The sequence below is a fragment of a genome, unplaced genomic scaffold, assembly GCF_019419815.1.
Source record: "Pyrus x bretschneideri cultivar Hongxiangsu unplaced genomic scaffold, Pyrus_bretschneideri_v1 Contig1, whole genome shotgun sequence".
Classification (NCBI taxonomy): Eukaryota; Viridiplantae; Streptophyta; class Magnoliopsida; order Rosales; family Rosaceae; genus Pyrus; species Pyrus x bretschneideri.
This window is the reverse complement of record NW_025999390.1, coordinates 17,591,771-17,617,586: the sequence shown is the minus strand read 5'-3', so window position 1 is coordinate 17,617,586 and position 25,816 is coordinate 17,591,771. Positions and strand designations below refer to the sequence as shown.

At 37.3% G+C, this 25,816-nt stretch overlaps 3 protein-coding genes, 4 non-coding genes and 1 pseudogene across 7 annotated transcripts; 7 read left to right on the top strand and 1 right to left on the bottom strand.

The window, feature by feature from the left end:
• The first annotated feature begins 1,239 nt into the window (after positions 1-1,239).
• On the top strand, positions 1,240-4,283 carry LOC103933927 (cold-regulated 413 plasma membrane protein 2). The gene is made up of 4 exons (XM_009343631.3): positions 1,240-1,439; positions 3,147-3,254; positions 3,365-3,435; positions 3,876-4,283. The coding sequence occupies exons 1-4, from the start codon at positions 1,255-1,257 to the stop codon at positions 4,127-4,129; spliced, it is 618 nt and encodes a 205-aa protein (XP_009341906.2). The 5' UTR covers positions 1,240-1,254; the 3' UTR covers positions 4,130-4,283.
• A 977-nt stretch (positions 4,284-5,260) lies between these two features.
• LOC125480272 lies at positions 5,261-5,346 on the top strand. The gene has a single exon (XR_007260656.1). It is a non-coding gene; the product is annotated as a small nucleolar RNA SNOR75 (small nucleolar RNA).
• Positions 5,347-5,628: 282 nt separating this feature from the next.
• On the top strand, positions 5,629-5,696 carry LOC125480221. Its single transcript, XR_007260610.1, has one exon. It is a non-coding gene; the product is annotated as a small nucleolar RNA Z105 (small nucleolar RNA).
• A 792-nt stretch (positions 5,697-6,488) lies between these two features.
• TRNAV-AAC lies at positions 6,489-6,562 on the bottom strand. Its single transcript has one exon. It is a non-coding gene; the product is annotated as a tRNA-Val (tRNA).
• Positions 6,563-6,659: 97 nt separating this feature from the next.
• Positions 6,660-6,733, top strand: TRNAI-AAU. Its single transcript has one exon. It is a non-coding gene; the product is annotated as a tRNA-Ile (tRNA).
• An 857-nt stretch (positions 6,734-7,590) lies between these two features.
• On the top strand, positions 7,591-9,325 carry LOC103933926 (oxygen-evolving enhancer protein 1, chloroplastic). Its single transcript, XM_009343630.3, has 2 exons — positions 7,591-7,848; positions 8,382-9,325. The coding sequence occupies exons 1-2, from the start codon at positions 7,606-7,608 to the stop codon at positions 9,135-9,137; spliced, it is 999 nt and encodes a 332-aa protein (XP_009341905.2). The 5' UTR covers positions 7,591-7,605; the 3' UTR covers positions 9,138-9,325.
• Positions 9,326-16,288: 6,963 nt separating this feature from the next.
• LOC103965175 (CASP-like protein ARALYDRAFT_485429) lies at positions 16,289-17,907 on the top strand. Its single transcript, XM_009378189.3, has 3 exons — positions 16,289-16,466; positions 17,301-17,433; positions 17,524-17,907. The coding sequence occupies exons 1-3, from the start codon at positions 16,336-16,338 to the stop codon at positions 17,716-17,718; spliced, it is 459 nt and encodes a 152-aa protein (XP_009376464.1). The 5' UTR covers positions 16,289-16,335; the 3' UTR covers positions 17,719-17,907.
• Positions 17,908-18,355: 448 nt separating this feature from the next.
• LOC103965176 lies at positions 18,356-25,298 on the top strand (annotated as a pseudogene).
• Positions 25,299-25,816: the final 518 nt, after the last annotated feature.

Genomic DNA, 25,816 nt, shown 5'->3' with positions numbered 1-25,816 from the left:
TCCGTTCGATTTCCTTACTTTCATCAGCCTTCCTTCACGGCTTCACCAGACACTTATATGCAGCTTCAATATAGAAGAAATGCGATGTGGGACTTGTGCTGTGATATACCTTCTTTTAATTTGAGGAAAGCCAAATCAGTTATGATGTTGATGTTCGGTCCTTTGATCTACCTTTTCTGCCATCTATTGAGTGGATTATCCAGCCCCTTTGCCTGCTTAGACAGTCTAGTTTGAGATGATATAGTAGCTGTGAGTGCCTTTCGCACCGCGATCAGTCATTCAATGTCCACCAGGATTGCAGTTGTGGTGTAGCTTTGTATACTCGTCATACCATATGATGCATTACCATTGTCATTGCGTAAGTTTCATCTGGTGCCATAGGGTCACAGGGTTAACTTAGTTGTTTGGTTCATGTCTGCGAGAAATTGTGTTATCCTCGTTGTTTAGAAATAATTTATCAGTTATCTGTTATCCTTCATTGTAATCAATAATATTCTCAATGTTACATATCTGTAATGTTTTGCAGGTACGACTATTCGGGGTATGGGCAATCAACTGGAAAGGTCTGTTGGATATTTGAACAGTTTTTGTATTAACTAGTTGTTTGAGCACAGTGCATCACGTAAGTCCCATATTTTCATTGTTCCAGGCAAGTGAGCAGAATACATATGCAGATATTGAAGCTGCATATAAGTGTCTTGAAGAAAGCTATGGTACTAAGCAGGAAGATGTCAAATTAGTATAAAATTAAATAACAAATTGGCAGTTTGGGCCTAAAAGCATAATATGTCAAATTTTAGCCCAAAAACATAATATGTCAAATTTTAGTCCAAAAGCCCAAAAGCATTTCGGGATTCCCGATTTGTCCCGAAATCCCGAAATTATTTCGGGATTCCCGAAAATTGGGATTCCTGAAAATTTGGTTTGGGATTGGTATTGAATTTGGGATTCCCAAAAATTTCGGTTTGGGAATCGGGACAAGGGTTTCGGTATGGGATCCCATACCGAACCACCCCTAGTCAAAACCTAGAAGCCGAAAAAACAGTTAGGATCCGAAACCCCCCCAGTCTCCACCGATTTACATTCTCTGACACGTAAAACCTCAAACCAAGGGGACCCCACACAGTAGATATAGTGTGACATATCCTAAATCCAAAGCGCCAACACTGCCTTTGCTGTACCTCTGTAATCTACAGGACTTGCATTTTCTCAGATCTGAAGCAAGAAATTAAGCAGAAAACTAAATAATAAAAGATGGGGAGGAAGGGGATGGGGTATCTGGCTCTGAGAAGTGATGACCCCGAAACTAGTGAGTTGATAGATTCAGATATCAAAGAGCTCAAGATTGCAGCCAAGAGACTCATCAGTGATGCCACCAAGCTTGGTGGTTTGGGTTTTGGGACTGCTTTTCTCAAATGGGTTGCCTCCCTTGCCGCCATGTGAGTCGATTTTGTAATTCCCTCTCTCAAATTTTGTGTTTTTATATGTTATCTTATGTTCTGTTCTCAAATGACAATTTTTCTTCAATGGCCCGATACTATGGAATAGTTGGGGAAATGAACAGAGATAATTGTGGGTCAGAAATTGAACGATGACGATTATTAAAAAATCAGACTACTTGGTACGCTGAATTACACCAACACTCAAAGAGTTTGATAAAATGTCTTGTTATTTGTATCATTGGGGATCAAGTTGCTTTGATGAGTTTTTGTTAATGAGTTGAATTGGGGAAGTGGGAATTAAGATTTGATTTTCTTTGTTGCAATTGGAAATTGGTGTGCAATCCAAAGTGTGATCTTTCAGAAGAACAATATAAAATTGCGTCAGTGATGTGCGCCTCTCTTGATTTTTCAATTATTAAATTAGAATCTAATACTTTAATTTTTGGGATATATATATATATATATATAAATAAAGTACAACACTTACCTGCATATTTAACTATTTCTTATCCTTCCAGATATAAGCCTTTTTATAAAATTGTAATATCCCTTATCATTTTGTCTTTTAGATGTGGCCTAAGTCACGAGAGATTATGGCTTGCAGCCAATACATAGTTTTAATGGCGTGACTGATGACAGAGATGATTGTAGTGTGTTTAAATAGTACATTACATATCCGTTAGATACTTATTATGTGCATGGTGTCACCTCAATACTTAATAGTCCAGAAAGACATTGACACTACCAAGCATCCATTGATTAGTTTTACTTGGTCTTTTTGCTATGTTGAATTTCTTCTGTCCAGGTTTATGGTAAATGGTTACCATTCTTCTTGTATATTTGAAATAAGTTCAAATAGGTTAATTAGGCTTGTAGCTGAGTAGGGTTCAACAGATACATTCATCGTACATACCTCAACCTACTGTTTGCCTTGGGTGGTGTAGGCTACTAGTACATCAATTCTGACGTCGATTTCTATACGTGTTCACTTAACACTTAGACCATAACTTCTGGTTGGACATCAATGGATTGAAATTGGAGAGAGTTGTTATCGTAATTCATAGGCTTTGGAGTTATTTTACCATACCAACGAACTTATGCCTTAGTACGTGGTTCATTGTAGGCTTCTATTCGTTACACTGGCTTGGCCATGTTTGCTCTCATCCCGCCAAATTTCTTTCTAAAATTTGCGGGAGGTGAGTGTGGTTTCTTGGCCAACTTCACGTGAAATTTGCATCCCATGTTGTACCCTCAAATGGTGTTTTCTTCATTTCTAGCATGTGGTTATGATGGATATGACTCCTAGCACTGTAAAAAACAGGAATGCTTAATTTCTAGTTTTTTATATGCTCGGATAGACGGATGCCAAAAGGATCGGATGAGAAACCATAAGAACAACAACTGCTTTAGACATTCTTGCAATTTCGTGGTGTAATTTTCACTTAAGAGTTAGTTTGATTTCCGTAGCTTGAATTCCATTTATTTTCTCCTAATAATTAGCTCTTTTATTCTAACCATATGATGGATGTGCTTCAATTCTTTACCATTAACCACTGAAACCGATCTGAGATGCCATGTTAGGGCATGTTTTCCTTGATGACATCCTCACACTCTCTTGATGGCAGCTTCAGCCCCATAAATTTCCAGGTTTCATTTTCTTGACAAGTACAAATTTCGTCTCACAAAGTATTTCCAATGCTGCAGATATTTGTTGATACTGGACCGGACAAACTGGAGAACAAACATGCTGACTTCGCTTTTAATCCCTTACATTTTCTTCAGTCTTCCTTCAGTGCTGTTCAACCTCCTAAGGTGACGAATTCGGTTATTGGTGCACGATAATCTCAACTTATTTAGTTTTATAAATCCCTCTTTGATTCTCACTAATCTCAACTTATTGACATTGTTTCAATATAATTCAGAGGAGAGGTTGGAAGATGGATTGCTTTTGTTGCCGTTGTACTGAGGCTTTTCTTCCCAAGGCATTTCCCAGGTATATGCTCAAGTTGCTAGTTAACTGAGACGTCTACAATCGCTGTGCTAATCTAATTCACCTTTCAACCCTTCTAATAAACCCACCAGATATCAACATTGTACCGTACCTCCAAGTCCTTGTAGGTCGGTACTGGTGTCCGTTTACCATTATCCGCGAAACCTGAAACTGTTAACGTGAGGAAAATCTTCAAGGACTTATAACAGTTGGAAATACATGCAACATCGCAAGCGAAAGTGATACCTTGTCCTTCAAGCTTAAAACTCTTTTGCGCAACACAATTTCGCAGCTATATCTGAAAAGTTAGAACTCAATATCTGCCTTGCTTGAAAGAGTTCGCCCATCATCCTTTCCCTTGCGGTGACATGTTATACATAAGAAAAAATGAAGAGAATAAACGCCTTTTTCTGCGTCCATTTAACCGTGATACTTCATTGCAGATTGGCTAGAGATGCCGGGATCGTTGATCCTTCTTCTGGTTGTGGCTCCAAACTTGTTTGCGCACACGTTGAAGGACAGCTGGGTTGGCGTCTTGATCTGTCTTCTCATCGGTTGCTACCTGCTGCAAGAGCACATCCGGGCATCAGGTGGATTCCGAAATTCTTTTACACAGAGCCATGGTATATCGAACACGCTCGGAATCATCCTTCTCCTGGTCTACCCTGTCTGGGCATTGGTTCTCCATTTCATCTAAGCATTCTAGTTAACAGCAGTTTCTACCATTTCTTTGTGTCTCCAACATTGAAACAATTTCGATTTTGTTGTCAATTGTATCCGTTGATCAGGTTTCTGCTTATTTGTATACAACACTTTCCTTTTCTTCCAATAGATAAAGAAGTTTCTGGAAAGTATCTCATTGTTAACACGACATTTGATTACTCCAAGTAATTGATTTAGGCTTTCGTGCCCCCAAAGCATTTCAAAGTCTCCATTACGAGTGTCCGTGGGACTGCAAACCTTCGTAACCTTTCACACCTCAGCCTCTCTACTAAGCCTTGTGAAAGCACTTGTTGCATGTGAGCTTGGTGGGTGTCAGATTAAAAGAAATGAGTATGGCATGAGAAGTATTTTACTGATTGGCACAACTGAAGTATCACATAAAATTTGTATAAAATTTTGCTTAACTATTAATATGCTACTTTTGTCATTGCCAATAAATTTCACGCTAAAAAATATATGCTCGTTTGAAAGTGTTTCTTTAAAAAACACTTATGCCCAGAAACCTTTTTAATAAAAGCACATTAAATTTGTAATAAACATGTAAGTGCCACACAATAGTCATTTTGGTGTTTTGAAAACGTTTTAAGTTATTTTAAAAGAGCTTTTAAACAGGCCTTTAATGTCCGCGTATACTTTTCTAGAAATAAAAAAAAAATACAAACACACCAGGTGTGTGGGCCACTCGTCCATTTTTAGGCCGAACCACATCACGTTAGTAAAGACCAAAGTTCAAAATTCTCATGTTCAGACAGAGCCAAGCCCAAAACTCATCATATCAAAACCTAGGCCCATGGCTGCACTCCGTTCAGCCGAATAATGGCGGATTCGTAAATTCGCCCAACACCGAAAACCCTAACCCTAATCAGCCCCACTGAGCCCTATAAAAGCAGCACAATATCTGGTCGACGGAGAAGCAGTCGAAGTAGCTGTCCCGTTTTCTTCTTTCTTCTCCGCCTCCCCATAGTAATTAGCTTAATCATTCTGGTTTTGATTTTCCCGTCAATTATTGCTCTGTTTTTACCAATAAAAATCCTCCTTTCTTTTAGTTTTTGTTTATTCGTTCTGAAATCATGATTTTTATTTTCAATTTGCTATTTGGGGTTTTTCTCGGTGATGATCAACCATGATGACGAGTCCGATCCATTCATATATAAAATCGTGACGACAAAACGAGGCATTTGTCTGAGAGAAAATCTATCCAATTTCCACAATTTTTTCTTTTCTTTTTATTTGTTTTCAAAAAATTTCTAGGGTTTTATTTATTTGGGGTTTTGAGGGTACCCATGATGATGATACAGGAGATAAGATCTTATTGGATCGTCTTGGCCGAAGGAAACGGAACGGGCGGCTCTGCTGAACAGATGCTGAGCCTCCCGTTTTCGTCTGCCTAGCAGTTCCAGGCGGCGTTCGCTTCTTAATTTATCTGGGTTTCGGTTAATTTCTCGTTTTTTTATTTTTATTTTTTTTGAAAAACGGGCATAGTGATGATGCGTATTTTCTGATTTATTCTTGATGAATTAATTACCTCCTACTCATACTGAATGCCGCCTAATCAGATTTTAATTAAAGTTTTGTTCTGTTAGAAAATTGGGTAAAAGTCATTTAATTTTTAATTATTTTGTAAGTGTGATTTGTTGTTCGTCAAGTCTTAGAGAGAGAGAAGGATGATGAGGTAGCAATGATGATAAAACTCAATGTAGTGTTCATTGAGGGAGCACCCGTGATTTTGTTTCAAGCACTTTTGAGCTTCTCTCGCCTCTCTCAAATTTTACCATTTTTCTGTTTTTTGGTTTAATTTCGTAATTATAAAATAAAATGGCATTAAAACATGCTAATTCGCATTAGCGGCGGTTAATTGCTACAAAATACAAAATCAATTCTGTAATTAGGTTTGGTATTGCCATGGATTATGAAAATAAAGGGATTTGAAGTTGCTGGTCAATCAACACATTGAAGCCAATCTTGACGTTAGAGATTAGGCTATCCCAAAATTTTGGAATTTAAGCCGTTGGGCGAGAATTGTCAGGTGACCTTGTGAAGGCCGGAAAATGGATGGGAGGAAAAGCCCCTTGCTCGTTTAGTTTGGGACTCTTTTTGCCCATCATTTTTTGACGAAATGCTTAAATGAAACTTAGGCATATCTCGGCACACATTAAACTGAGAATTTGCACGAACACAAGTTGAATTGGAATGAATGGATGATCTCAATGACAAGTTGGACCAAAAGGATATCATGAAAATTTTCCAAGATTTAAAAAAATTACTTGCATATTATCAGGAGGAGGGGATCACATCATCTCAAAGAACAGAACTCAAAAAATGTCAAAATATGATGGCTTCGCCCGGGTTCGAACCGGAGACCTTCAGTGTGTTAGACTGACGTGATAACCAACTACACCACGAAACCTGATGGTGATTCCACTCTAACAATATCTAAATAACAATGCTCTGTATCTCGGGATCTGTTTTAACTTATACTTGTAACTCTAAATGCTGAACGCAAAGGCCTATTAGCTCAGCTGGTTAGAGCGTCGTGCTAATAACGCGAAGGTCGCAGGTTCGAGACCTGCATGGGCCAATTAGTTTTTTACGATTTTCCTTTTTTAAGCCTGAAATTTGAGCAAGCGAGTTTGAAATTTTAGGCCTTTTTTTCCTTTTCTTATGGTGGTTTTGAATGGATTAATCATTAATGACATAAATGATATCTTCTTTTCGGAACAAGCTCAAGTTAGAGCGATGATCTTTTACACATTATAGTTTTATCTATTGTTTAATATAGTCACTGTATCAACTACTATATCGGCTTCTTAGAAGACATGTGTCAACGACAATTGTGAAAATTTCACCTTGAGCTAATTGATATCTTGGATGAGGAAGTTATGCTTTGCCAATAATTATGTGAACGAGAACTTGTATATTTCCTTCCACTTGAACATGATCGAGGCCCTAGATAAGTGATGTCTAATTGTTTAGGCACGGGATAAATATTCAATAATGATACCTTGTTGAAACGAGAATGAGACACAAATTTTTAAACGTAGAATTTTCTTACTTTTTCACCTATCCTATGTTAGTAAACGTAGAATATGCCAAAAATTAAAGTGACACTCCTACTTTATACATTTTCGTTTCGGATAAGTAACCATCTATTAAGCCTAATGTAGACAAGTAAAATGTTATAGTTTATAACCTGAAACATTTGGAGCAGGAGGCCAAGGATCTATGAACTATCCTGTCCGGCCACTAGTATCTTTATCCCAAATGAGAACTTGCCACTTGGCATCCAACTCATCTATATCTTTACCTTCTTTCCACCAATCACAGCAAGCCTTATCCTATCCGTTTTATCTCACTCCCACCAAATAACTCTCCATTTGCCACACAAAACCCGCTTCCAAATACTCGAATTATTGTGTGAGATATCACAAAAAACATAGTGAACCAACGACCATGGCAGCCTCCCTCCAAGCAGCTGCTACGCTCATGCAGCCGACCAAGGTCGGCGTGTCGGCGAGGACCAGTGTGCAGCTGAGGTCCTCTCAGAGTGTCTCCAAGGCCTTTGGCTTGGAGCCATCTGCCTCTGCTAGGCTCACTTGCTCTTTGCAATCTGATCTCAAGGACTTGGCTCACAAGTGCCTTGATGCTTCTAAGATTGCTGGATTTGCTCTTGCTACTTCCGCCCTCGTCGTCTCGGTATGTTGTGCTAATTACATTTCATTCCTCAGTTTTTTGCTTCATGTGATTGGAATTTCGGTGCAGAAGATGAAAAATGATTAAGTTGTTTGCATTTGACCTTTTGTGAATGTATGTTAAGTAGTACTTGCTAGTTACTTATGGCCTATAGTTAGGGGGTAAACATTAGATTGGACTAGTTGTATATGCAATTATATAGCAATATCCACATGTTCTCCATTAATTTGTAGAACTGGATCGTCCCAATAGACGAGAGTAATGTTCTCTATTTCGGATATTTGATATGTTATGTTGTTAGGATAACAATTATAATCGCATATCATATAGACGTACGCTCATTTGATAATTGGGAGTGAGAATCTAACAATATAATGTAGCATCATTTGATTTCATATAGTATGGATATAAATCTCATTAGTTCATTTTGGATTGACAGTCTGACAACAACATACATCAGTGATCATTGGACTTCATTTTTGGGGATGAATTGCGATTGACATTTGGTCATTGTTGGCCACCACTTGTGTTTTCAGGGAGCAGGTGCAGAGGGATCTCCAAAGAGGCTGACCTTCGACGAAATCCAGAGCAAGACCTACTTGGAAGTGAAGGGAACCGGAACTGCCAACCAGTGCCCAACCATCGATGGAGGATCCGAAGCATTCGCGTTCAAGCCTGGCAAGTACACTGCCAAGAAGTTCTGCCTAGAGCCAACATCCTTCACAGTCAAGGCAGAGAGTGTGAGCAAGAATGCTCCACCAGATTTCCAAAACACCAAGCTCATGACCCGCCTAACCTACACTCTGGATGAGATCGAAGGACCTTTCGAAGTTGCCCCAGATGGCACCGTCAAGTTTGAAGAGAAAGACGGAATTGACTACGCTGCAGTGACAGTCCAGCTCCCAGGAGGTGAGCGGGTGCCCTTCCTCTTTACCATCAAGCAGCTCGTAGCCTCTGGCAAGCCTGAAAACTTCACAGGAGAGTTTCTAGTACCATCATACCGCGGATCCTCTTTCTTGGACCCCAAGGGAAGAGGAGGATCCACCGGTTACGACAATGCGGTTGCGTTGCCGGCAGGTGGCAGAGGAGACGAGGAGGAGTTGGCAAAGGAGAACACCAAGAATACAGCAGCATCATCAGGGAAGATCACACTGAGTGTGACAAAGAGCAAGCCTGAGACTGGTGAGTTGATTGGGGTGTTTGAGAGCATTCAGCCGTCTGACACTGACTTGGGAGCCAAGACTCCAAAGGATGTCAAAATCCAGGGAGTTTGGTATGCTCAGCTTGATTAATTTCATTTTTCTTCTTATGTATTAAATTAATGTGATTCCGGGTTTCAGATTTTGCTATAAATTAAAAAGGTGTTGCTGAACTTTCTTTGTAACCTAATCTTGGACAACAAGCGCTGAGATCACTGAGATCATTGTCTTTCTTGTATATTATCATGCCTATTAATGTGATAAATTTCGAATTATTTTCATTCCAGACCTCCCTTACTTCAAAACGTGTCTTACAAATAAGTTATATGTTATTCTTTGAAGAGTCACTTATCCTAAACTGCAGTTCTTTTTTTTGTTTTTTTAATGGTAAATGTATCAGATGATAATTTGCAATAAAAAAGTAACGTTACAATATTTGAGAGTGACATAAAAAGGTAACTTGGTGTAAAGGTTGGATGGCCCATTCAGGTCCTAAATTTAAAGAAGGCAAAAATCTTATTATTCATCGGAAGAAAAATTGGATTATTCACCATTCATTCATAGGAAAGTCACTATTCATTTTGAAGACTGTAAAATAAATAGTTTGCTACACTTCTCTGTCAAACTTCTTATAAAGAAGCGTTTGTACCATTCTTATACGCCAGAATTGATTTTGAAATTCAACTTTTTCTACTTCTCAGTTCTCTCTTCTATTTCTATACAATTTTTAGTACGTTTCACAACACTTACAATTTTTAATATGTTTCATGTTTGAAGCATGATAGATGTATAGGTTCCAGTGACTCAAACCCTAGAAGTGGAGATTAAAAATTCAAGCTCTATAACATTCAAAAAGGGGTTATGATCCGCATTCTCTAAACTATAGAAGAAACAGTGTAATGCCCCTTAAGAGGCAATAGATATCCAAAGAAATGAAAAGCTTTGAAACTATGTATGTGTATGCACATGAGAATTATGAGATCACAAATTGATGATAATCAATGAAAAATTTGGTTTTACAATAGCTACTATATATTGAGTCGCGTTCTTTTGTTCGTCAACGAAAGGAAACATTATTGGCCAAAATGGAGAGCCAATTACATTACAATTAAGTAAGATTTTGGAAAAATGGACCCATATATAGTACAAATAGCCAAAGGATGTTGAACCCAAAGAGTTACACATAAGCATTTGTAATACAGTGAAATACACTTACATAATATGACAAAAGGTTCCTAGTTGAAACCTGAAATTGTGATATACTTCTGCAAACATGATTTTCCAACGTGAAACATGTTCATTTCGTAAGAATGGAGAATTATATATTATACAAAACTTATGAAATTCCTGAAGCATATCTCCATAAGCAATAACAGGGATAATATAAATTGCCTTAATGAATACTATCATTATGATATTGTTGCAACATACTAAATCTTTTACAAGAGTTAATGATATTAGATTGGAAATCCTGAAGAGTCTAGAAAGATTATAAAGTATTGAAGACATATTGTCTCGAGTTGCAGATCGAACAATATGCCAATACGATATTTATCCACCAATAGTACTATGGTATTAAAAAACCATGTGGATTGAAGATTATGAGTTAAACACCCAAAGGGTTAACCAATATTTAGACGCTAAGAAAGATCATTCATCATCGTGAGGGAAATGATGAATTGATACTTGGTTCAGAAGTACCATATTTTAGTGAAATATGTGTTTTATTGTACTTTACACAATGTATAGCTTTTAGTCAATTTGTTAGCAGCATAGATAGCTCTGGTCCAACAATTCGACATTGAAAGAGAATCAAAGATGCTATGTGGGACTATAGACATGAGCCTACTCTATTTCGAGAATCCCACAGATAGTTGAAATCTTGTTGGATATGCAAATGCTAATTTTCTCTTTGATTTGCATAAAGCCCTTTCACAAACTGGATATGTGTTCACTTATGAAAATGTAGTAATCTCATGGTTCTCAAACCGAAGCATACACAAGTTGCTACATCTTCTAATCATTCAGAATACTTGCTCTTCGTGAATCCAGTTTTGAATGTTTTTGGTTAAGATTAGTGATCCATCACATCCCAAACTCATGTAGTTTACCTTAAACAAACAAATACTCTAGCTATCATTAATGAAGATAATACATGTATTGCTCAAGTGAAGCAAGGATTCATCAAAGGACAATAAGACTGAACTCATATCTCCAAAGTTTTTCTTTACACATGAGCTCAGAAGACCAAAGTTATTGAAGTAAGAAAAATTTGTTCCAGCGATAACGTGGCGTACCGATTCATCAAATCTCTGCCGAAGTATACATTTTAGAAGTTGATGATGGTATCGGATTACGTTGACTTAGTAATTAGCCAAATTGAAGAATGCATGAATCAGGAGGAAATGCTCATCAGGGGGAGCATCCAAGACACGTGCTTGTTGTAATCGTCTTCCTTCGTCTAGGATTTTTCCTAGCAAGACTTCAATGAGGCAACAAAAATGCATTCAACACTATATTAATGATCCAAGAAACGTTGTACACTTTTTCTTACGCTATGATTGTTTCCCATTGAATTTTTTTAAGCAATATTTTAATAAGGCAATCGACATTAGTATATGGTCATCTAAAGAGGAGTGTTGTGAAGGTTGGATGGCCCATATAGGTCCCAAATTCAAAAATAAAAAGACAAAAACCTCATCGGAAGAATAATTGGATGATTTACTGTTCATTCACGGGAAAGTCACTATTCATTCGAAGACTGTAAAATAAATAGTTTGCTACAAATTACTATTGGATGAAAAACCTCTTATAAAAGAGCGTTTGTATTAGGGCCGGGCACGGGCCGGGCCGGGCCGGGCCGGGCCCAATTTTGAAGGGACCGGACCGGACCTAGGTTCAAAGAGAACGGGGCGGGCCGGGCCGAGGATTACATTTTCTAATATAAGAACCGGACATTACCCGGCCCGGTTGAAACGGGCCGGTTCGAGCCGGGTCCACGGGTCCTTTATTTTTTTTTAATTTTTTTTTTTTTGGTTGTTTGAAAAAAAAAAAATTTGTACGGACTGCAGATTGCAATCTGCACAAAAACTGCACAGAATCACAGATTGCAATCAATAAACTATGGTAATCAAATACTCTTAAATTTCTGCAAATTTAAATACCAAACAACTTAAAATCTACAATCTATAAGCAGATCCATAAAATTCAAAACCAATAAACAGTATTGGAAAAATCAACATTTAGAGTCCTCCAGGAATTAGAGGCAGGGGAAAGGGATACAAATTCGCACAAAAACCCTAAATCGCATGTGAATCCAATTTCACAGGGAGATTAATTAACCCTTAATCTCAACCCTTAATCCGCCATGAATTTACACTAACAGCCCAGAAATTCTAATCCTAATTTCTCATTTTTTCCAGTCTCTGCAAATCTCCCAATTTTTCCAGTTTCCAGTCTCTGCAAATCTGAGCTTGGCGTAGGAGTGGGGACAGCGGGTTCTGGTTGTTTTTGAGTGACGGCGCCTCCTTCTTCAAGTTCCCACCACCCTCAACACCTAATCGGATCTCTTCCCTATGATCCTTTCCCTCTTCTCCCGCTTCAAACCCAAACCAACAAAAAACAATAGATTTACCAAAATCACAAGAACAGAGTGAGAGAAAGTAAAGAGCGAACCTTGCTTGTTCTTCTTGAAGGGGCCTTTAGAGTGAAAGCCAAAACCTTCAAGCCGCTCTCTTTTACGAGTATCCATAATTCCAGAATCCAGATCGAGATCCGAAACGCATCCAACCCACTTCAAAACGACAACGGAAAAAGCACTGACGATCCTGCGATGGTGATGGTGGCTACATGAGGTCCTGATGTAATGTCGACAGTCACTAACTCACTATGAGTCTCAGGGAGTCGAGTCAGTAGGGGTCTGAGACGAGAGAGGAGGGGAGATTTGGGGAGTGGGGTCTGAGACGATCGAGCGAGGTCTGAGACGAGAGAGGAGAGGAGATTTGGGGAGTAGGGTGTCGACTGTGGGAGTCTGGCAGGCAGAGTCTGAGACTCTTACTTGAGGGCGATCAGATTAAACCAACGGATCAGATTAAATCTCAAATTTTTGGAAGGTGGAAACGGTTCGGGTCGGGGACCCGTTTCCTCAGCAATTAAGACCCGTCCCCCCCCGCAAATGACATGGACCCGTCCCGCCCTGCCCCGTTTCAGGATTTTAAAAACAGGACCCGCCCCGTACCCGTCCCGAATCGCTCGGACCCGCCCCTACCCGCGGGTCCAGGCCCCGTTTGCCCAGCCCTAGTTTGTATCATTCTTATACACTAGAATTGAGTATGAAATTCAACTCTTTTCTTCTTCTCAATTCTCTCTTCTATTTGTATATGAATTTCTCAACAATTTTTAATAATTTTCACAACAAACCTAAATATGTAAGTGGGTTGTCATTTGGTAGTGGAACAAAGCACATGGCCATTCAAATTTTGTTCATCCTGTCCATGATCTCTGAACTGTAGCTAAATCCTTTCTCATATCCCTTTCTTTTGTGTGGTTGGTAAGCCACACAAATTGGACTAGGTATGATTGATCCAAACTATACTAGAGTTACTGTATGCTATTATTCTCTTCAAAATTGTCAAACTTTTTTTTTAATGCGTGATGATTTTCTGTGTGCTTTGGTGTGGCAAAACTCGAAAGTAATTATAATATTCATATATCAAATAATATTTAAATCTTTGATTGCATGAAAGAGTTTTTAATGTGTTCGAAATAAGAAGCAGTACACCATATGTTATCATATAATTAGAGATAATTTGTTTTAAGTGTCCATAAACTTATATAATGTCATCTAACATATGTATCTTTGTTATGCGCACATTGAAAAATTTCTCATGATGTGTTGCATGAATTCGGAGTCCTAGTGTGAAAGAGACCATTGAACATGACATTTGGGAAATTATTGTATATTAGATAGATTAAACGAAAAGCAACACGCATTTAATTAAATATTAATTTGTCAATAGACAGTTTTCATCGATACATGTTGACAAAGCTAAATCCGTATAAACTTTAAGAGTAACGTTAGATTTGTAAATCAAATGATGTGGTTATAGATAATTAAATTACTAATTAAGTATTGATTAACATGATTATTTTTTTTATTAGTGACATATCATTGAGTTTAAAATTTTGATTTCCTTAACCTTATCCAAACTTTAAAAACAACAAAGAACAAAAACTTGTAGTACGGTTTCGTAATATACTACTTTGTTATTCATTATTATTATATCTATTTTTTTTTTGTTTTAGTCAATATTTTATTGTTAGTTGGGTTACAGGTACTTTGAATATGATAACAATTAGTTCGTTTATTTATTTTCAAAAATAATCTGCCACTTTAAGCTAATATAAACCATAAGCGAAAAAATTCGAATTAAAGTGTATAAGAAGAATCTCATCCCACGTTTATATTAGTTTATTCGTTTTAACTCAAGTAACATATATATGATATCAGTCAAAACGTCCATTTACAGTTGAGGACCTGCCCCGATCAGTTTCCTTTTTATTGACAAATTTTTGTCCGACATGTATTAAAATACACTGGGCAATTAATCACGAAAAAGAAAAACAATGACATATAATATAATAGCAAATTTAAGGCCAATTCCCTTATTTTATACACTTTGATTCAAAGAACCTTAATGAGGAAAAAGAAAAGGAGGAAAAGAAACTTATTATTTTTACCCACTTAATAATTTTTTGGAATCACCCACATGGTGGGGAGTACGGTTATTGGTTTTTCGTGCTAACAAAATAGGAATATAGAGACAAAAATTTACATATGTTCTTATTCTCTTAGCGCGTAGCGCGAGTGTACATGTGCCATATAAATATTTCTCGATGGTTAAGATTTTCTTCTTAACTTACAATGTTCGGAGTAGTACCCCCCTTTAATATAGATATGGTAGTAATATTGCTTATAAAAAAACTTAATAATATAAAAAAGATTAAGTATTTCAGGGTCTGTTTAATATCTTACTTGAGAACTGAACTCAAAATTTTTACTTTTTCTAAAAACTCATGTTTTTATTTAAAAATTTTAAATCCAAACCTTGTTTGGTATGCAATTTCTGAGTCTCAAACTAATCAAAATTTCTACCATGCTCTTTCAAAAAAGAAACAAATTTGAACACCCAGGCCCAACATTGATGAACTCATTGTTATCATCTCTCTCACTCCAACCTTTGTGCATATATGAAATTTTGATCTAAAAGCTGGGTTATTTCGTACTGAAATTGATTGAATGAGAAGAAAAAAGTGGGACTTGCTGCTTTCGAGCGAAAGCTTCCAAGTGAGTTCGGAAAGTGGTAAGATGCTCCTTCATGAGATCGGTTCTGATATTGGCAACAATCTCACCCAACGGATGACATTGGTCCTGCAAATAAAGGATGGCTTTGGGTTGGATTCCAAGACTTGGTCGTCAAAATCAACGACAGAGATTGTCAGTGTAGGTTCCGGCGTTCGATGTGGCTGCGCCACTGGTGGTTGGTATGGGGTAATCGAATTGAGACGAGAGATCAGAGAGAGGATCTAAGAGGCAAGAGGGAAGAGAGGGAATTGGGAGAGAGACGTGAGAGAAGATCCAAAAAGTCTAAAAACACACTTTTTGTGTTTTCAACAAAAAGGCTTTGTTTTGAAAAAATTTTGAGTTGTGGTTTTGAGAATTGGATGCAAATCAAATACCAAACAAGAAATTTAAATTTGTGACTCAAAATTTGTTTTTGATTTAAAAAATTAGATTCAAATCAAATATCAAACAGACTCTAAAGTTCCCAACCTTTTAGTATCATTTTAAATTGATCACAACTTTTTTAAACATCCAAAACATTTAGACAAATTATTAAAAATGTCACATCCGTTAAGTGTGGCATAAAATGTTTGGCATTTTGTTACCACCACACATCGCTACCTAACATTAAACCATTTATGCCCTCATGAACGAGGAGATGCCAAAGCCAAAGCCAAAAACCCACCAAAATTTGCGTACCCCTTACGTCCCCTTCACTTTTCTTTTCTTTTGTCCCCAAACACTCCTTTTCCTTCACAATTCACCACAACGATTCGCATTCCCATTACCATTCTTCCCACCACAGCAAGTCCTCCTCCCCATATTTCCCCACAATTATTTAGTAACTCCATTTTTCTCATAATTACTTGGTCATGTGGCTGAGAAGAATTGTTCTTGAATTTCGTTTGCCATGAGGAGTTCTTGCTGCTGCTGCATGCAATTGCAAGCATGGATGAACTGCCGGGGTCGTTGGGAACCAGTGCCAGCTTGGCTCTGCGATTCGGGCAGACCATCTTCTCCACTGCCGCTCTTCTCTTCATGTGCTTGGACGTCGAGTTCTACAGCTACACCGCTTTCTGGTACTTTTGTGATTTCGACTTGTTCTTCAATACCCATGTCTCTGTTTTTGAATTTGATGGCAATTCTGTTTTGATTTCATGAGCTGGATATTGCCTTATGGTTTTCTCAAGAACTGGAAACTGTATTTGTGTAAAGATCGTATAGAGATTGTACTGGTTTAAATTTAACTATATTTTATACATGCAAAATATTATATGCTTGGACTTGATGGAAGATTTTTAGTGCATGCTTTTTGTTTCTAAGTTTCTCCTAATTGAGCAAGTAAATATATTGAACTTTTTGTTGAGAAGGAACTGTTCAAGACTCTGTAATTCACTATCGAATTTCGGGTATCTTGACTAGAAATTATGTCGATGGGAAGGTTTACTTTGTATGTTTCAATCAAAGCCAGGGATTGTGATAGTTTTAGTTTTTAGAAGCTTTGAAGTCTAATTCGAACATCGTAGAGCATCAAAAAACCGCTTGATAGAATTTACCGGTTTTATGGCCTGTATGATATGAATCTGAATTGCAAAAAAAATAAAAAAATAAAAAAAAAATCTCCGGCATAGGGAATTGGAAGCCAAATCTTTCAGCCTCCAAACATTAAACATTAGAGCTCTGAAAAAGGAGTACCAGTTGCCATATTGGAAATCATGCTGTTTCAGCTGCTCTTAGTTGAATTTTGCACGTCTGTTCGTGTCAATGTTTCTGTAGTCGTTGACTTAGTCTTTGAGAACTTATGTTCTAATGATATGTCCAAAGAAGTCTAGCCCTGTTCACCTTGCCTTTCTCCCATGTACTTCTAATGTATAGCCTCACCCTGTTCACCTTGTCTTTGAGAACTTATGCAGCTATTTGGTGACGGTAATGGGTTTGGTAGTTCCGTGGAGCATGACTCTGGTGATCGTTGATGCCTACTCTGTCTTCGTTAGATGTTTGCATCATCAACCAAGAATAATTACAATAATTATTTTAGGAGACTTGGTATGTGTTTTTGTCTATAAACTTATTTATCTCATTAACAACTTCTTCCTTTTCCCAACTTAAGACTATATTATGTTCTTTTCATCACAGGCATTGTCGTATCTCTCACTCGCTGCAGCTTGCACGACAGCTAGTACCGCAAATCTCCTACTGTATCTCGACGGATCCTACTGCCCCGCCAAGTTATGTACAAGATATCAGTTATCTGCTGCAATGGCTTTCCTTTCTTGGTTTCTTTCACTAGGTTCCTCTCTGTTCAATCTCTGGCTTCTTCCTTCTTTGTAAAGGTCCTGCTGGTTGTTGTCATATACAAAAATTGAGCTCCACCGAGATTAGAACAATCGCGTCCATATACAGAAATTTTTGGGAGATATAGATAGGGTCGTTCTGAGACGAAGCTTAAAGAAATGTATACCTACAAAGTTATTCTGTTGAATTGTATTTATGAAGAAAAAGAAATAGTTCGCATTTTAATCACTTGGTAATAGTAAAATTTAGGTTTGAAACCATTTGTGTTGATGTTGTTGATTTCTGATGTGAATTCGGCTGGTCGTCCCCCTCATCATAAGAGAAGCAAGGTCTACAGAAGGTTAGGAAGTAGTACATCCGGTTCACTAGGTTCTACCGCTGCGAGGCCCAATCATATTCAAAAGAAGAGTTCGATCCTAGCTTAGAAGGAATGCTAGCTATATGCTAAACACATGCAAGTCGAACGTTGTTTTCGGGGCTTGGTCCTTAACTCTTAAGAACTGCAAGTGACACCTTCTGTAACCATATTTGCATGAGGTTGTACATTTAGTCATTTTGTTTAGCTAAACTTACACAGACTTTATGAATGACATGATTGTGAACTACTGTTTCGTTATATCTGACACGTTAGACTCTCATTCTGAACCATACATTCAAATAAGAATTCATATTGTCAAGGATTCATATTCACTAGGGATATATTATTTAATTCATGTGAGTTTCGAGACCCTCCGTACAAGTGAAGGACTAGTTGTCGTTGCAACATGATATTTTCAACTGAACAAAAAATACTTGGTATTTATAATTCATAAAACTGTTACATTTACCCCCAAACCAAAAGCCCAACGGCCATGTTAATCAAAGCCAAAAATCCGACCGTTGCTTCCCGCCTCTTTCACTCTCTGCAAACAACCACTCTCCCTCCAAATCCCACCAAGTTCACCCACAAATTCAAGACCTCCACACACCAAACCCTGCATCATCTCCTAGAGCAATGCTCCTCCATGAGAGAACTCAAACAGCTCCTCGCCCAAATCATCCTCCACAGCCTCACAAACGAAAACGTCACCGTCAAGGAAACTCATATCCTTCTGCTTCGTCTCTTATTCCGGAAATCTCCTTTACGCACAGCTCGTGTTCCACAAAATTCCTAAACTAAACAAGTTTATGTACAATAGTCTGATAAGGGGTTACTCAAATAGTGACGACCCATTTAAGGCTTTTTCACTCCACTGCCAAATGGTTGGTTCAGGACTCTCGCCGAACGAGTTCACGCTGCCCCTTGTGCTCAACGTTTGCGCGGGGCAGTCTGCATATTGGGAAGCCGTGGTTGTCCACAGTCAGGGTATTAAGCTAGGAACTGGTCTCAAGTTTGCGTGCAAAATGCCCTTATTACTGTCTACAGATTTTGTGGGTTGTTCAGTTGCGCTCGGAATGTGTTTGATGATATGTCTGAGAGGACTCTGGTTTTGTGGAATTCGATGATCAGTGGATATGCTAGAACGAGTTCATGGGAGGAAGCTTTTTTATTGTTTAAGGAGATGAGAGATTTGGGGGTTGAGCCTGATAAGTGCACCTTGGTTACTTTACTCTCTGTTTGTTCACAAGCTTGTGATTTAGAACTGGGAAGATATGTCCATCTTTTTATTGAGGTTAGTGGGATTGAAGTTGATCAAATTATGAGAAATGCTCTTTTGGATATGTATGCCAAGTGTGGGCAGTTGCACTTGGCACGAACGATTTTTGATCAAATGACTCCCAAAAATGTGGTTTCCTGGATGTCAATGGTTAGAGCATATGCTAAACACGGGCTCATTGAATTTTCTAAGGAGTTTTTCAACCAGATGCCACAGAAAAATGTAGTTTCTTGGAATTCAATGATTTCAAATTATTTCCGAGAAGGCCAGTGCAGGGTGGCTTTGGATCTTTTCCAGAAAATGCTTAATTCCAGTGTGGTGCCCGATAAGGCTACCTTGGTCCGTCCTTTCAGCCTGCAGTCAAATTGGCAATTTGGTTATTGGAAGGAAAACCCATAATTACATTTGCATCTGCAATATTGCAGCCAGTGTAACTCTTTATAATTCCCTGATAGACATGTATGCAAAATGCCGTGCTGTTGGAATTGCCTTGTATATTCGTTTTCAGATACCAGAAAAGAATGTCATATCATGGAACATCATTATCCGGGCCCTTGCATTGCACGGTCATGGATTAGAACCAATCGTGATATTCAAACATATGCAAGCAGGTGGAATCTGGCCCGATGAGACCTTCATCGCACTGCTTTCTGCTTGTAGTCAAAGTGGTCTTCTTGACTTAGGGAGATGTTATTTTGAAAAAATGAAGTCTATTTACAGAATATCACCTGAAATTGAGCACTATGCTTGCATGGTTGATCTGCTGGGGCGAGTGGGACTTTTAGAAGAAGTATTGAGGCTGGTAAGAGGAATGCCTATGAAGCCTGATGTTGTCACTTGGGGTGCTTTGCTTGGTGCTTGTAGGATCCATGGAAATGTGGATTTGGGAAAGCTAATTCTGAAGCAGCTGTTGGAGTTGGAACCGCATGGTTCTGGGCTTTATGTACTTCTAGCAAACATATTTGGTGAAGTGCACAGACGGGAAGATGTTAAGATCATCGGGAAACTAATAAAAGACGGTGGATCCATAAAGAGTAGAGCAATGAGCTTGATCGAAATTGATGGCCGTGTTTATGAATTTATGGTTGACAACAAGAGACGTAAAACTTCAAGCAGTATATACTGCATTCTTGATCAATTACTGATCATCTGAGGTCTATTTGGTATGCTCCAAATGCATTTTTGGGTATAGAAGAATTGTCGTGCTGCTGTACCAGTAAGTTAGAATGCTTTAAAACCCTGATAATTGTTCACACTTTTTATTGCCTTTACATGTAATGACTTGCAAGCAGGCACTGATTGCCCGTTCTTTTCATACCAAACCCTGTTTGAGGGAAAATCAAATTAATTTCTGAAAAAAAATAACCACTTTTTTTTGGAGTTCAAGAAGATTATTTCGTTGAAATGTGAAGTCATTAACTACTCTAGAGTCCAGTCCGACATGAAAAATGTAGGTCTTATTTTTTGGTTACCGACTATCGAAATTCGCAGCATTTTAAAACTTTGGCTTTCTCAGCTTCTCCAAACTTGAGTAGATTAATCCTAACAGAGAATACAGTACTGCCTTTACGCAATCCATTATGAAATTCCAACAAGAAGCGGGCCAGTGCCATGGATATAGCAATCGGAAGAACAGGCTTATAAGATGCTGAGAGTTATCTGCTAACAGGAAAGGGCAAATCTAATTCATCCCATGCCGCATGATGAACAGCTCTTGTGGGGTACATTGGACCTCCGGGAGAAGTGAAGCTATGACAATCCTTTAACCTTGTGCTTGTGGCCATTCTCAGCTCCTTGGGGTTCGTAAGTTTAGTAGGGTATGCAACATATGATTATGTAACAAGTAGAAATGTGTTCTACAAACAGGTTTCTTCCTTTCAGGGGCGTTGATTAAGTGTAGAAATTGGAGCTTGAGCACCCGAATTGCTACGGCTTTCTTGTTAGAGCGCATGTCAACCATGCAGAAAGAACCTAATACCAACTGATACATCATGGTCGTTGCCAATGAAGTTAGATGGCGAGTTCAAAATATGTGAAAAGCGCATTGTGATGCACACAACATACAGGTCAGGAAGTTCTCTAGTTAAGTTTTTAACCAGCTATAGCCACTTCCCTGTTAAGTTTTTAACCAGCTATAGCCACTTCCCTCTCTGTACTTTTTTTTCTTGAGAATAATAATCTGTTCTATTCTCATGTGTTCAGAGATTCACGTCAAACTGCAGCTGATGGTAATATAATATATATACGGATGGGAACAACTAAAACTTCCATACAAGTTTGATTGAATTGATGCAAAGTAAGTATACTATGAAGTATTAACAAGAACATTATGCTCCTTTTTCTTCGACCGGATTATATATTCAGATTTACTAAGAGAGATTTTTGGATTGTAGGGCATTATCCAATCCTTTTGCTGCAGTTCAACACAAAAAACAAAACCCAAGATCACAATCTTGCAAGGAAAGAAGAAGGAAAGCCACATCCAATCCAAGGTATCTCATTTCTGCTATATTTTTAGTGATCTCAATCATCTTGTCGAATTCATAGGACGAGTAGGGGACAAAAATTCTTTGTATTTGTTGAAAATCTGTTCAATTATTTACTATTTAGTACCGCATTCTTTGTATTCTTTGATAATGCAGATTTCAGAACCAATTGACCAAAGCTCAAGTCTTTTCAAATCTTAAGGGGCTAACGAGAGGTGGGGCCCAAACAGCTATGCATGGATAAGGTGCTCTGGATCAAGAACTTGCATGGTAATGACGTTGCCCTACCTTTAAAAATAATGTTAAAGCGATATGTTGTCCAACCTTTAAAAGTTTATTTCAAATCTTCCAACTAGGGTTTAAGTATTAGTTAGATCGGATTCTTTTCCAGGGTTTTGTCTGAATTCATAATACACACATAATTGAGTAGGATTTGCTTTTATCCGGTTGGTGGGGTTCATTGTTTGTGTTGCCAACATGTCTGCTTCAAAATTCAATTGATTTACCAAACAAAAGAAAGAAAAATGTCCAACCAAAATTAAGGGGATGTATTTAATTGAGATTTTGAGGGATTTTAATTCTTTTAAAGAATTCAAGTATATTCAATCAGAATTTTAAGTGATTTTCTGAAATTCAATGTGTATTCAATCAGGATTTTGAGATAATTTATTAAAATTCTTAGAAATCCGGGTGTATTCAATTAGAATTTTAAAGAAGTTTATAACATTCCAGGTGTATTTAATTAGAATTTGAATTTAAAGAATTTGAAAAAGTTGAGGAATTAGAGGGAAATGGAAAGGTTTTGCAGTGTATTTTAAGTATCCACAAATCTCACATCTCCCTATGAGATTTTGAGGAAATTGAATTAAAATTTTACATGAAATCTCTACAAATCAGTTAAACTCTATAAAAATCCGTGGATTTATAAATCCATTGAAATTTCTCAATTTTCAATTGAATACACCTTCTAAAAGAATGCAAGTCCCATAATTCATACAGAGATAGTTTCTTATGAAAAAATTGATATTGAATCCGAATATATTCTTTTTATATATAAATAGTCCAGACATGGAACGAAGAGTGAATATAATCTTTTTTTTCTTTTCATATACACCAATTATGAAACACATATTAAAGAACGGATGAGCAGTAATGTGTCGATGCCATTGTGGCACGTCCTCTCTTCAACAAAAAACGTATGTCTTACGCAATGAATACTTGCTTTTTATATAATATGGGTCTAGATCTAGTGAAATTAGAGCCCAACATATACAGCCTCTTGCTTGTTATGCATGGGCTCATGAAGACCAAAAGTCCAGCCAGATTTGTGAGGGAGAGGGAGAGGGTGGTGAGAAAGGAACAGAAAAGGTCATTTTTCAAAATAATAAGAGCTTTTTGCTGCAAAAATGATTAAAGGCATAATGTTTGCATGATTAAAAGCACAAAAGGCATCGGGTGTTAGACATTTTTTTTGGTAAAAAAGCGCATGATTGAAGCACTTATTTTTTTTTTTTGGAGGGATACATGCATGACTGTTTTGGAGATTTTGGTGGGGGAATTGGAGAGTTTAACAACACAAAGAAGCTTCAAGGAAAGAAGGGTTAGGGAATTGATGTGGGGACATTAATAATTGAACCCATAAAGTAAGGTTCATAATTATAATTATTATAATCAAAACCAGAACAATTATTTAGTAATCATTCTGACAAAGTATGGGGTTTAGCGGTTTAGGGTGTATTAACTATTAAATTTAATTAAGCATACAAGGGAAACCCGTTATTGGTGTGGAAACTAGACTTGTGGTCAAGAGGAGGCTGAAATGCTTCTGTGAGTCTTCCTGGCCCTCGGAAGGGATGGATAACCGTAGCTTGCCATCAGTTGTCCCCCTTTAAAAAAAATAAAAAATTAAGGGGCAATTAGCCAGCCCTTTGTTCTAAAATGTAAGACATATTAACATATGTAAAAAACAATTAAGAAAGAACAATCACATTCCACGAACTCCATTGTCTGCGTGGTATTGTCGGGAGTTACAACCCTTTGCAGACAGGTTTATACTAAATATATTATTTCAATTATTTGTTACTCTTTGCTCTCTCTCTCTCTCTCTCTCTCTCTCTCTCTCTCCCCCCCACCCCAAGAGAACATGAGCATGCATGGCAAAATGGAAAAAATCCAGCTTGGATTTCCTGTTTAGTTTTCTGTTGTTTAAGATTGTGTTGAAATTAAGTGTGATTTGGATGTGTTTTATGTAGGATTACTGTGAGATGAATTATTTGTAATATTAGTAATTAAGAAACTCAACCTTCTCCTCCAAGTTCCAACCACTTTCACTTCAAGTTTTACCCTCTAAAAATCCAGATTGTGAAAAATTTTATAATTACACCTTTAGTCAAAGTATTGATGTAACAATGTCTTTGAAATTCAATGCCAATGGATTTATATAACATGCTTCATTGATGCAAGATTTGACATGTTCTGTTGTTAAATTATGTATGTAAATCTGAATTTTTTGCTTCCATGCACACCATTTAATTAACTTCTAACTTACGAACAATTTAGTTTCACATGTGATGAATGATAATGTTATATTGTCGTAGTATTTGACATATTATGGTACATTACACTAATGAATCTAGATTATTTATATGGATATAGGCATTAAATTAAAAGTCCACTCGATCAATATTTTAGGTTCAATGCGAGGGATGCGAAGAGATATTATAGTTGAATTTAACATGTTATGTTGTTAAATTGTCTAACTTTAATATGATGAATAGTATAGATTCATAATCCCACAACATAAACGATAGAACAACGCTTGGCTACTCAAGGATGAGTAGGAGCTTCTACTCAAAATTCTTCGTATTCGAATTACAAAGCTTTGTGCTTATGATCAAAATGTTCATATTATGAATCACTTTGGAAAGATCATCTTTTGCAAAAAATAAATTAAAACTAAGGTTGTTTAGTCAATCTAGTGTAGCAAATACATAGACGGTCTATAATTCTTTTACCTATTCCGTTCATCTATTTTTTGTACAATTTGATGACTAAACGAACCTAGTTTTAATTGATTTTTTTGCAGAGGCGATTTTTACAGAGTGATTTATAACATGAACGGTTCCGATCATAAACACAAAGTTTTGTAAATTGACATTGGACAATTTTGAGTAAAAACTCCTACTCAGTCTTTAAGCAGCCAAATATATTTCATGAATATATATACAAGATTTGTGGTTAAAAGAGAGGAGGTTTGTGTATTGCAGGATGATAAGAGTGGCCGGGGAAGTAGAAGCGCAGAAGCAGTAAAGGGCGGCGGACTTTGGAAGCTTATTGAATAAGTTAAAAGAGAGGAGGTTGCACCGGTATACATGCATGAGAGCATGCAGATTGCAGGCACAGTCGGGGAGCAAACCAGCACACCCAGATCACCTTACGCCACCCCTTGTCGCACACTTGATTCAATAACTCGCAATAATATCTATATTATTTACACTAAAGAAGTCAATATTGGGTTAAGCTACATAATAAGACTTGCTATAATACGCTATAAAGAAGTCAAATTTAAGAAATTTATAGGTGAAGAGAAATAAGCACACTTGAAAGTACTTTTAAAATAAATTAAACGGCTTTAGATTATCAAAAGTGATTCTTACTTTGTTTAACCGAAAAGTTAGAAGTGCTTTTGTCTTCAAAGTACTTTTCTAGTGAACACTTTTATTTTTACTAAAAACTTCAATGTGCTTCTAATAGAAGAGTTTCATTGAAAGTGAAGTGTCTTTTAAAATGAAAATTCTAAACGAATTTCTGCTAAACTGTGATACAACCAAATGAATAAAGTGATTAAATTTATTATTTTTAGCTAACTTGATGCAGTTTTCAAGGTTATTCTTTTCCACGTGCCTTGCCTCATGCTTTGCAGCGATGCACCACCTCCTCCCTCACCACGCACGTTTCCATTTTTCTTATTCATTCGTTCCAACTTTATATATATTTTTTTGTCTTTTATTT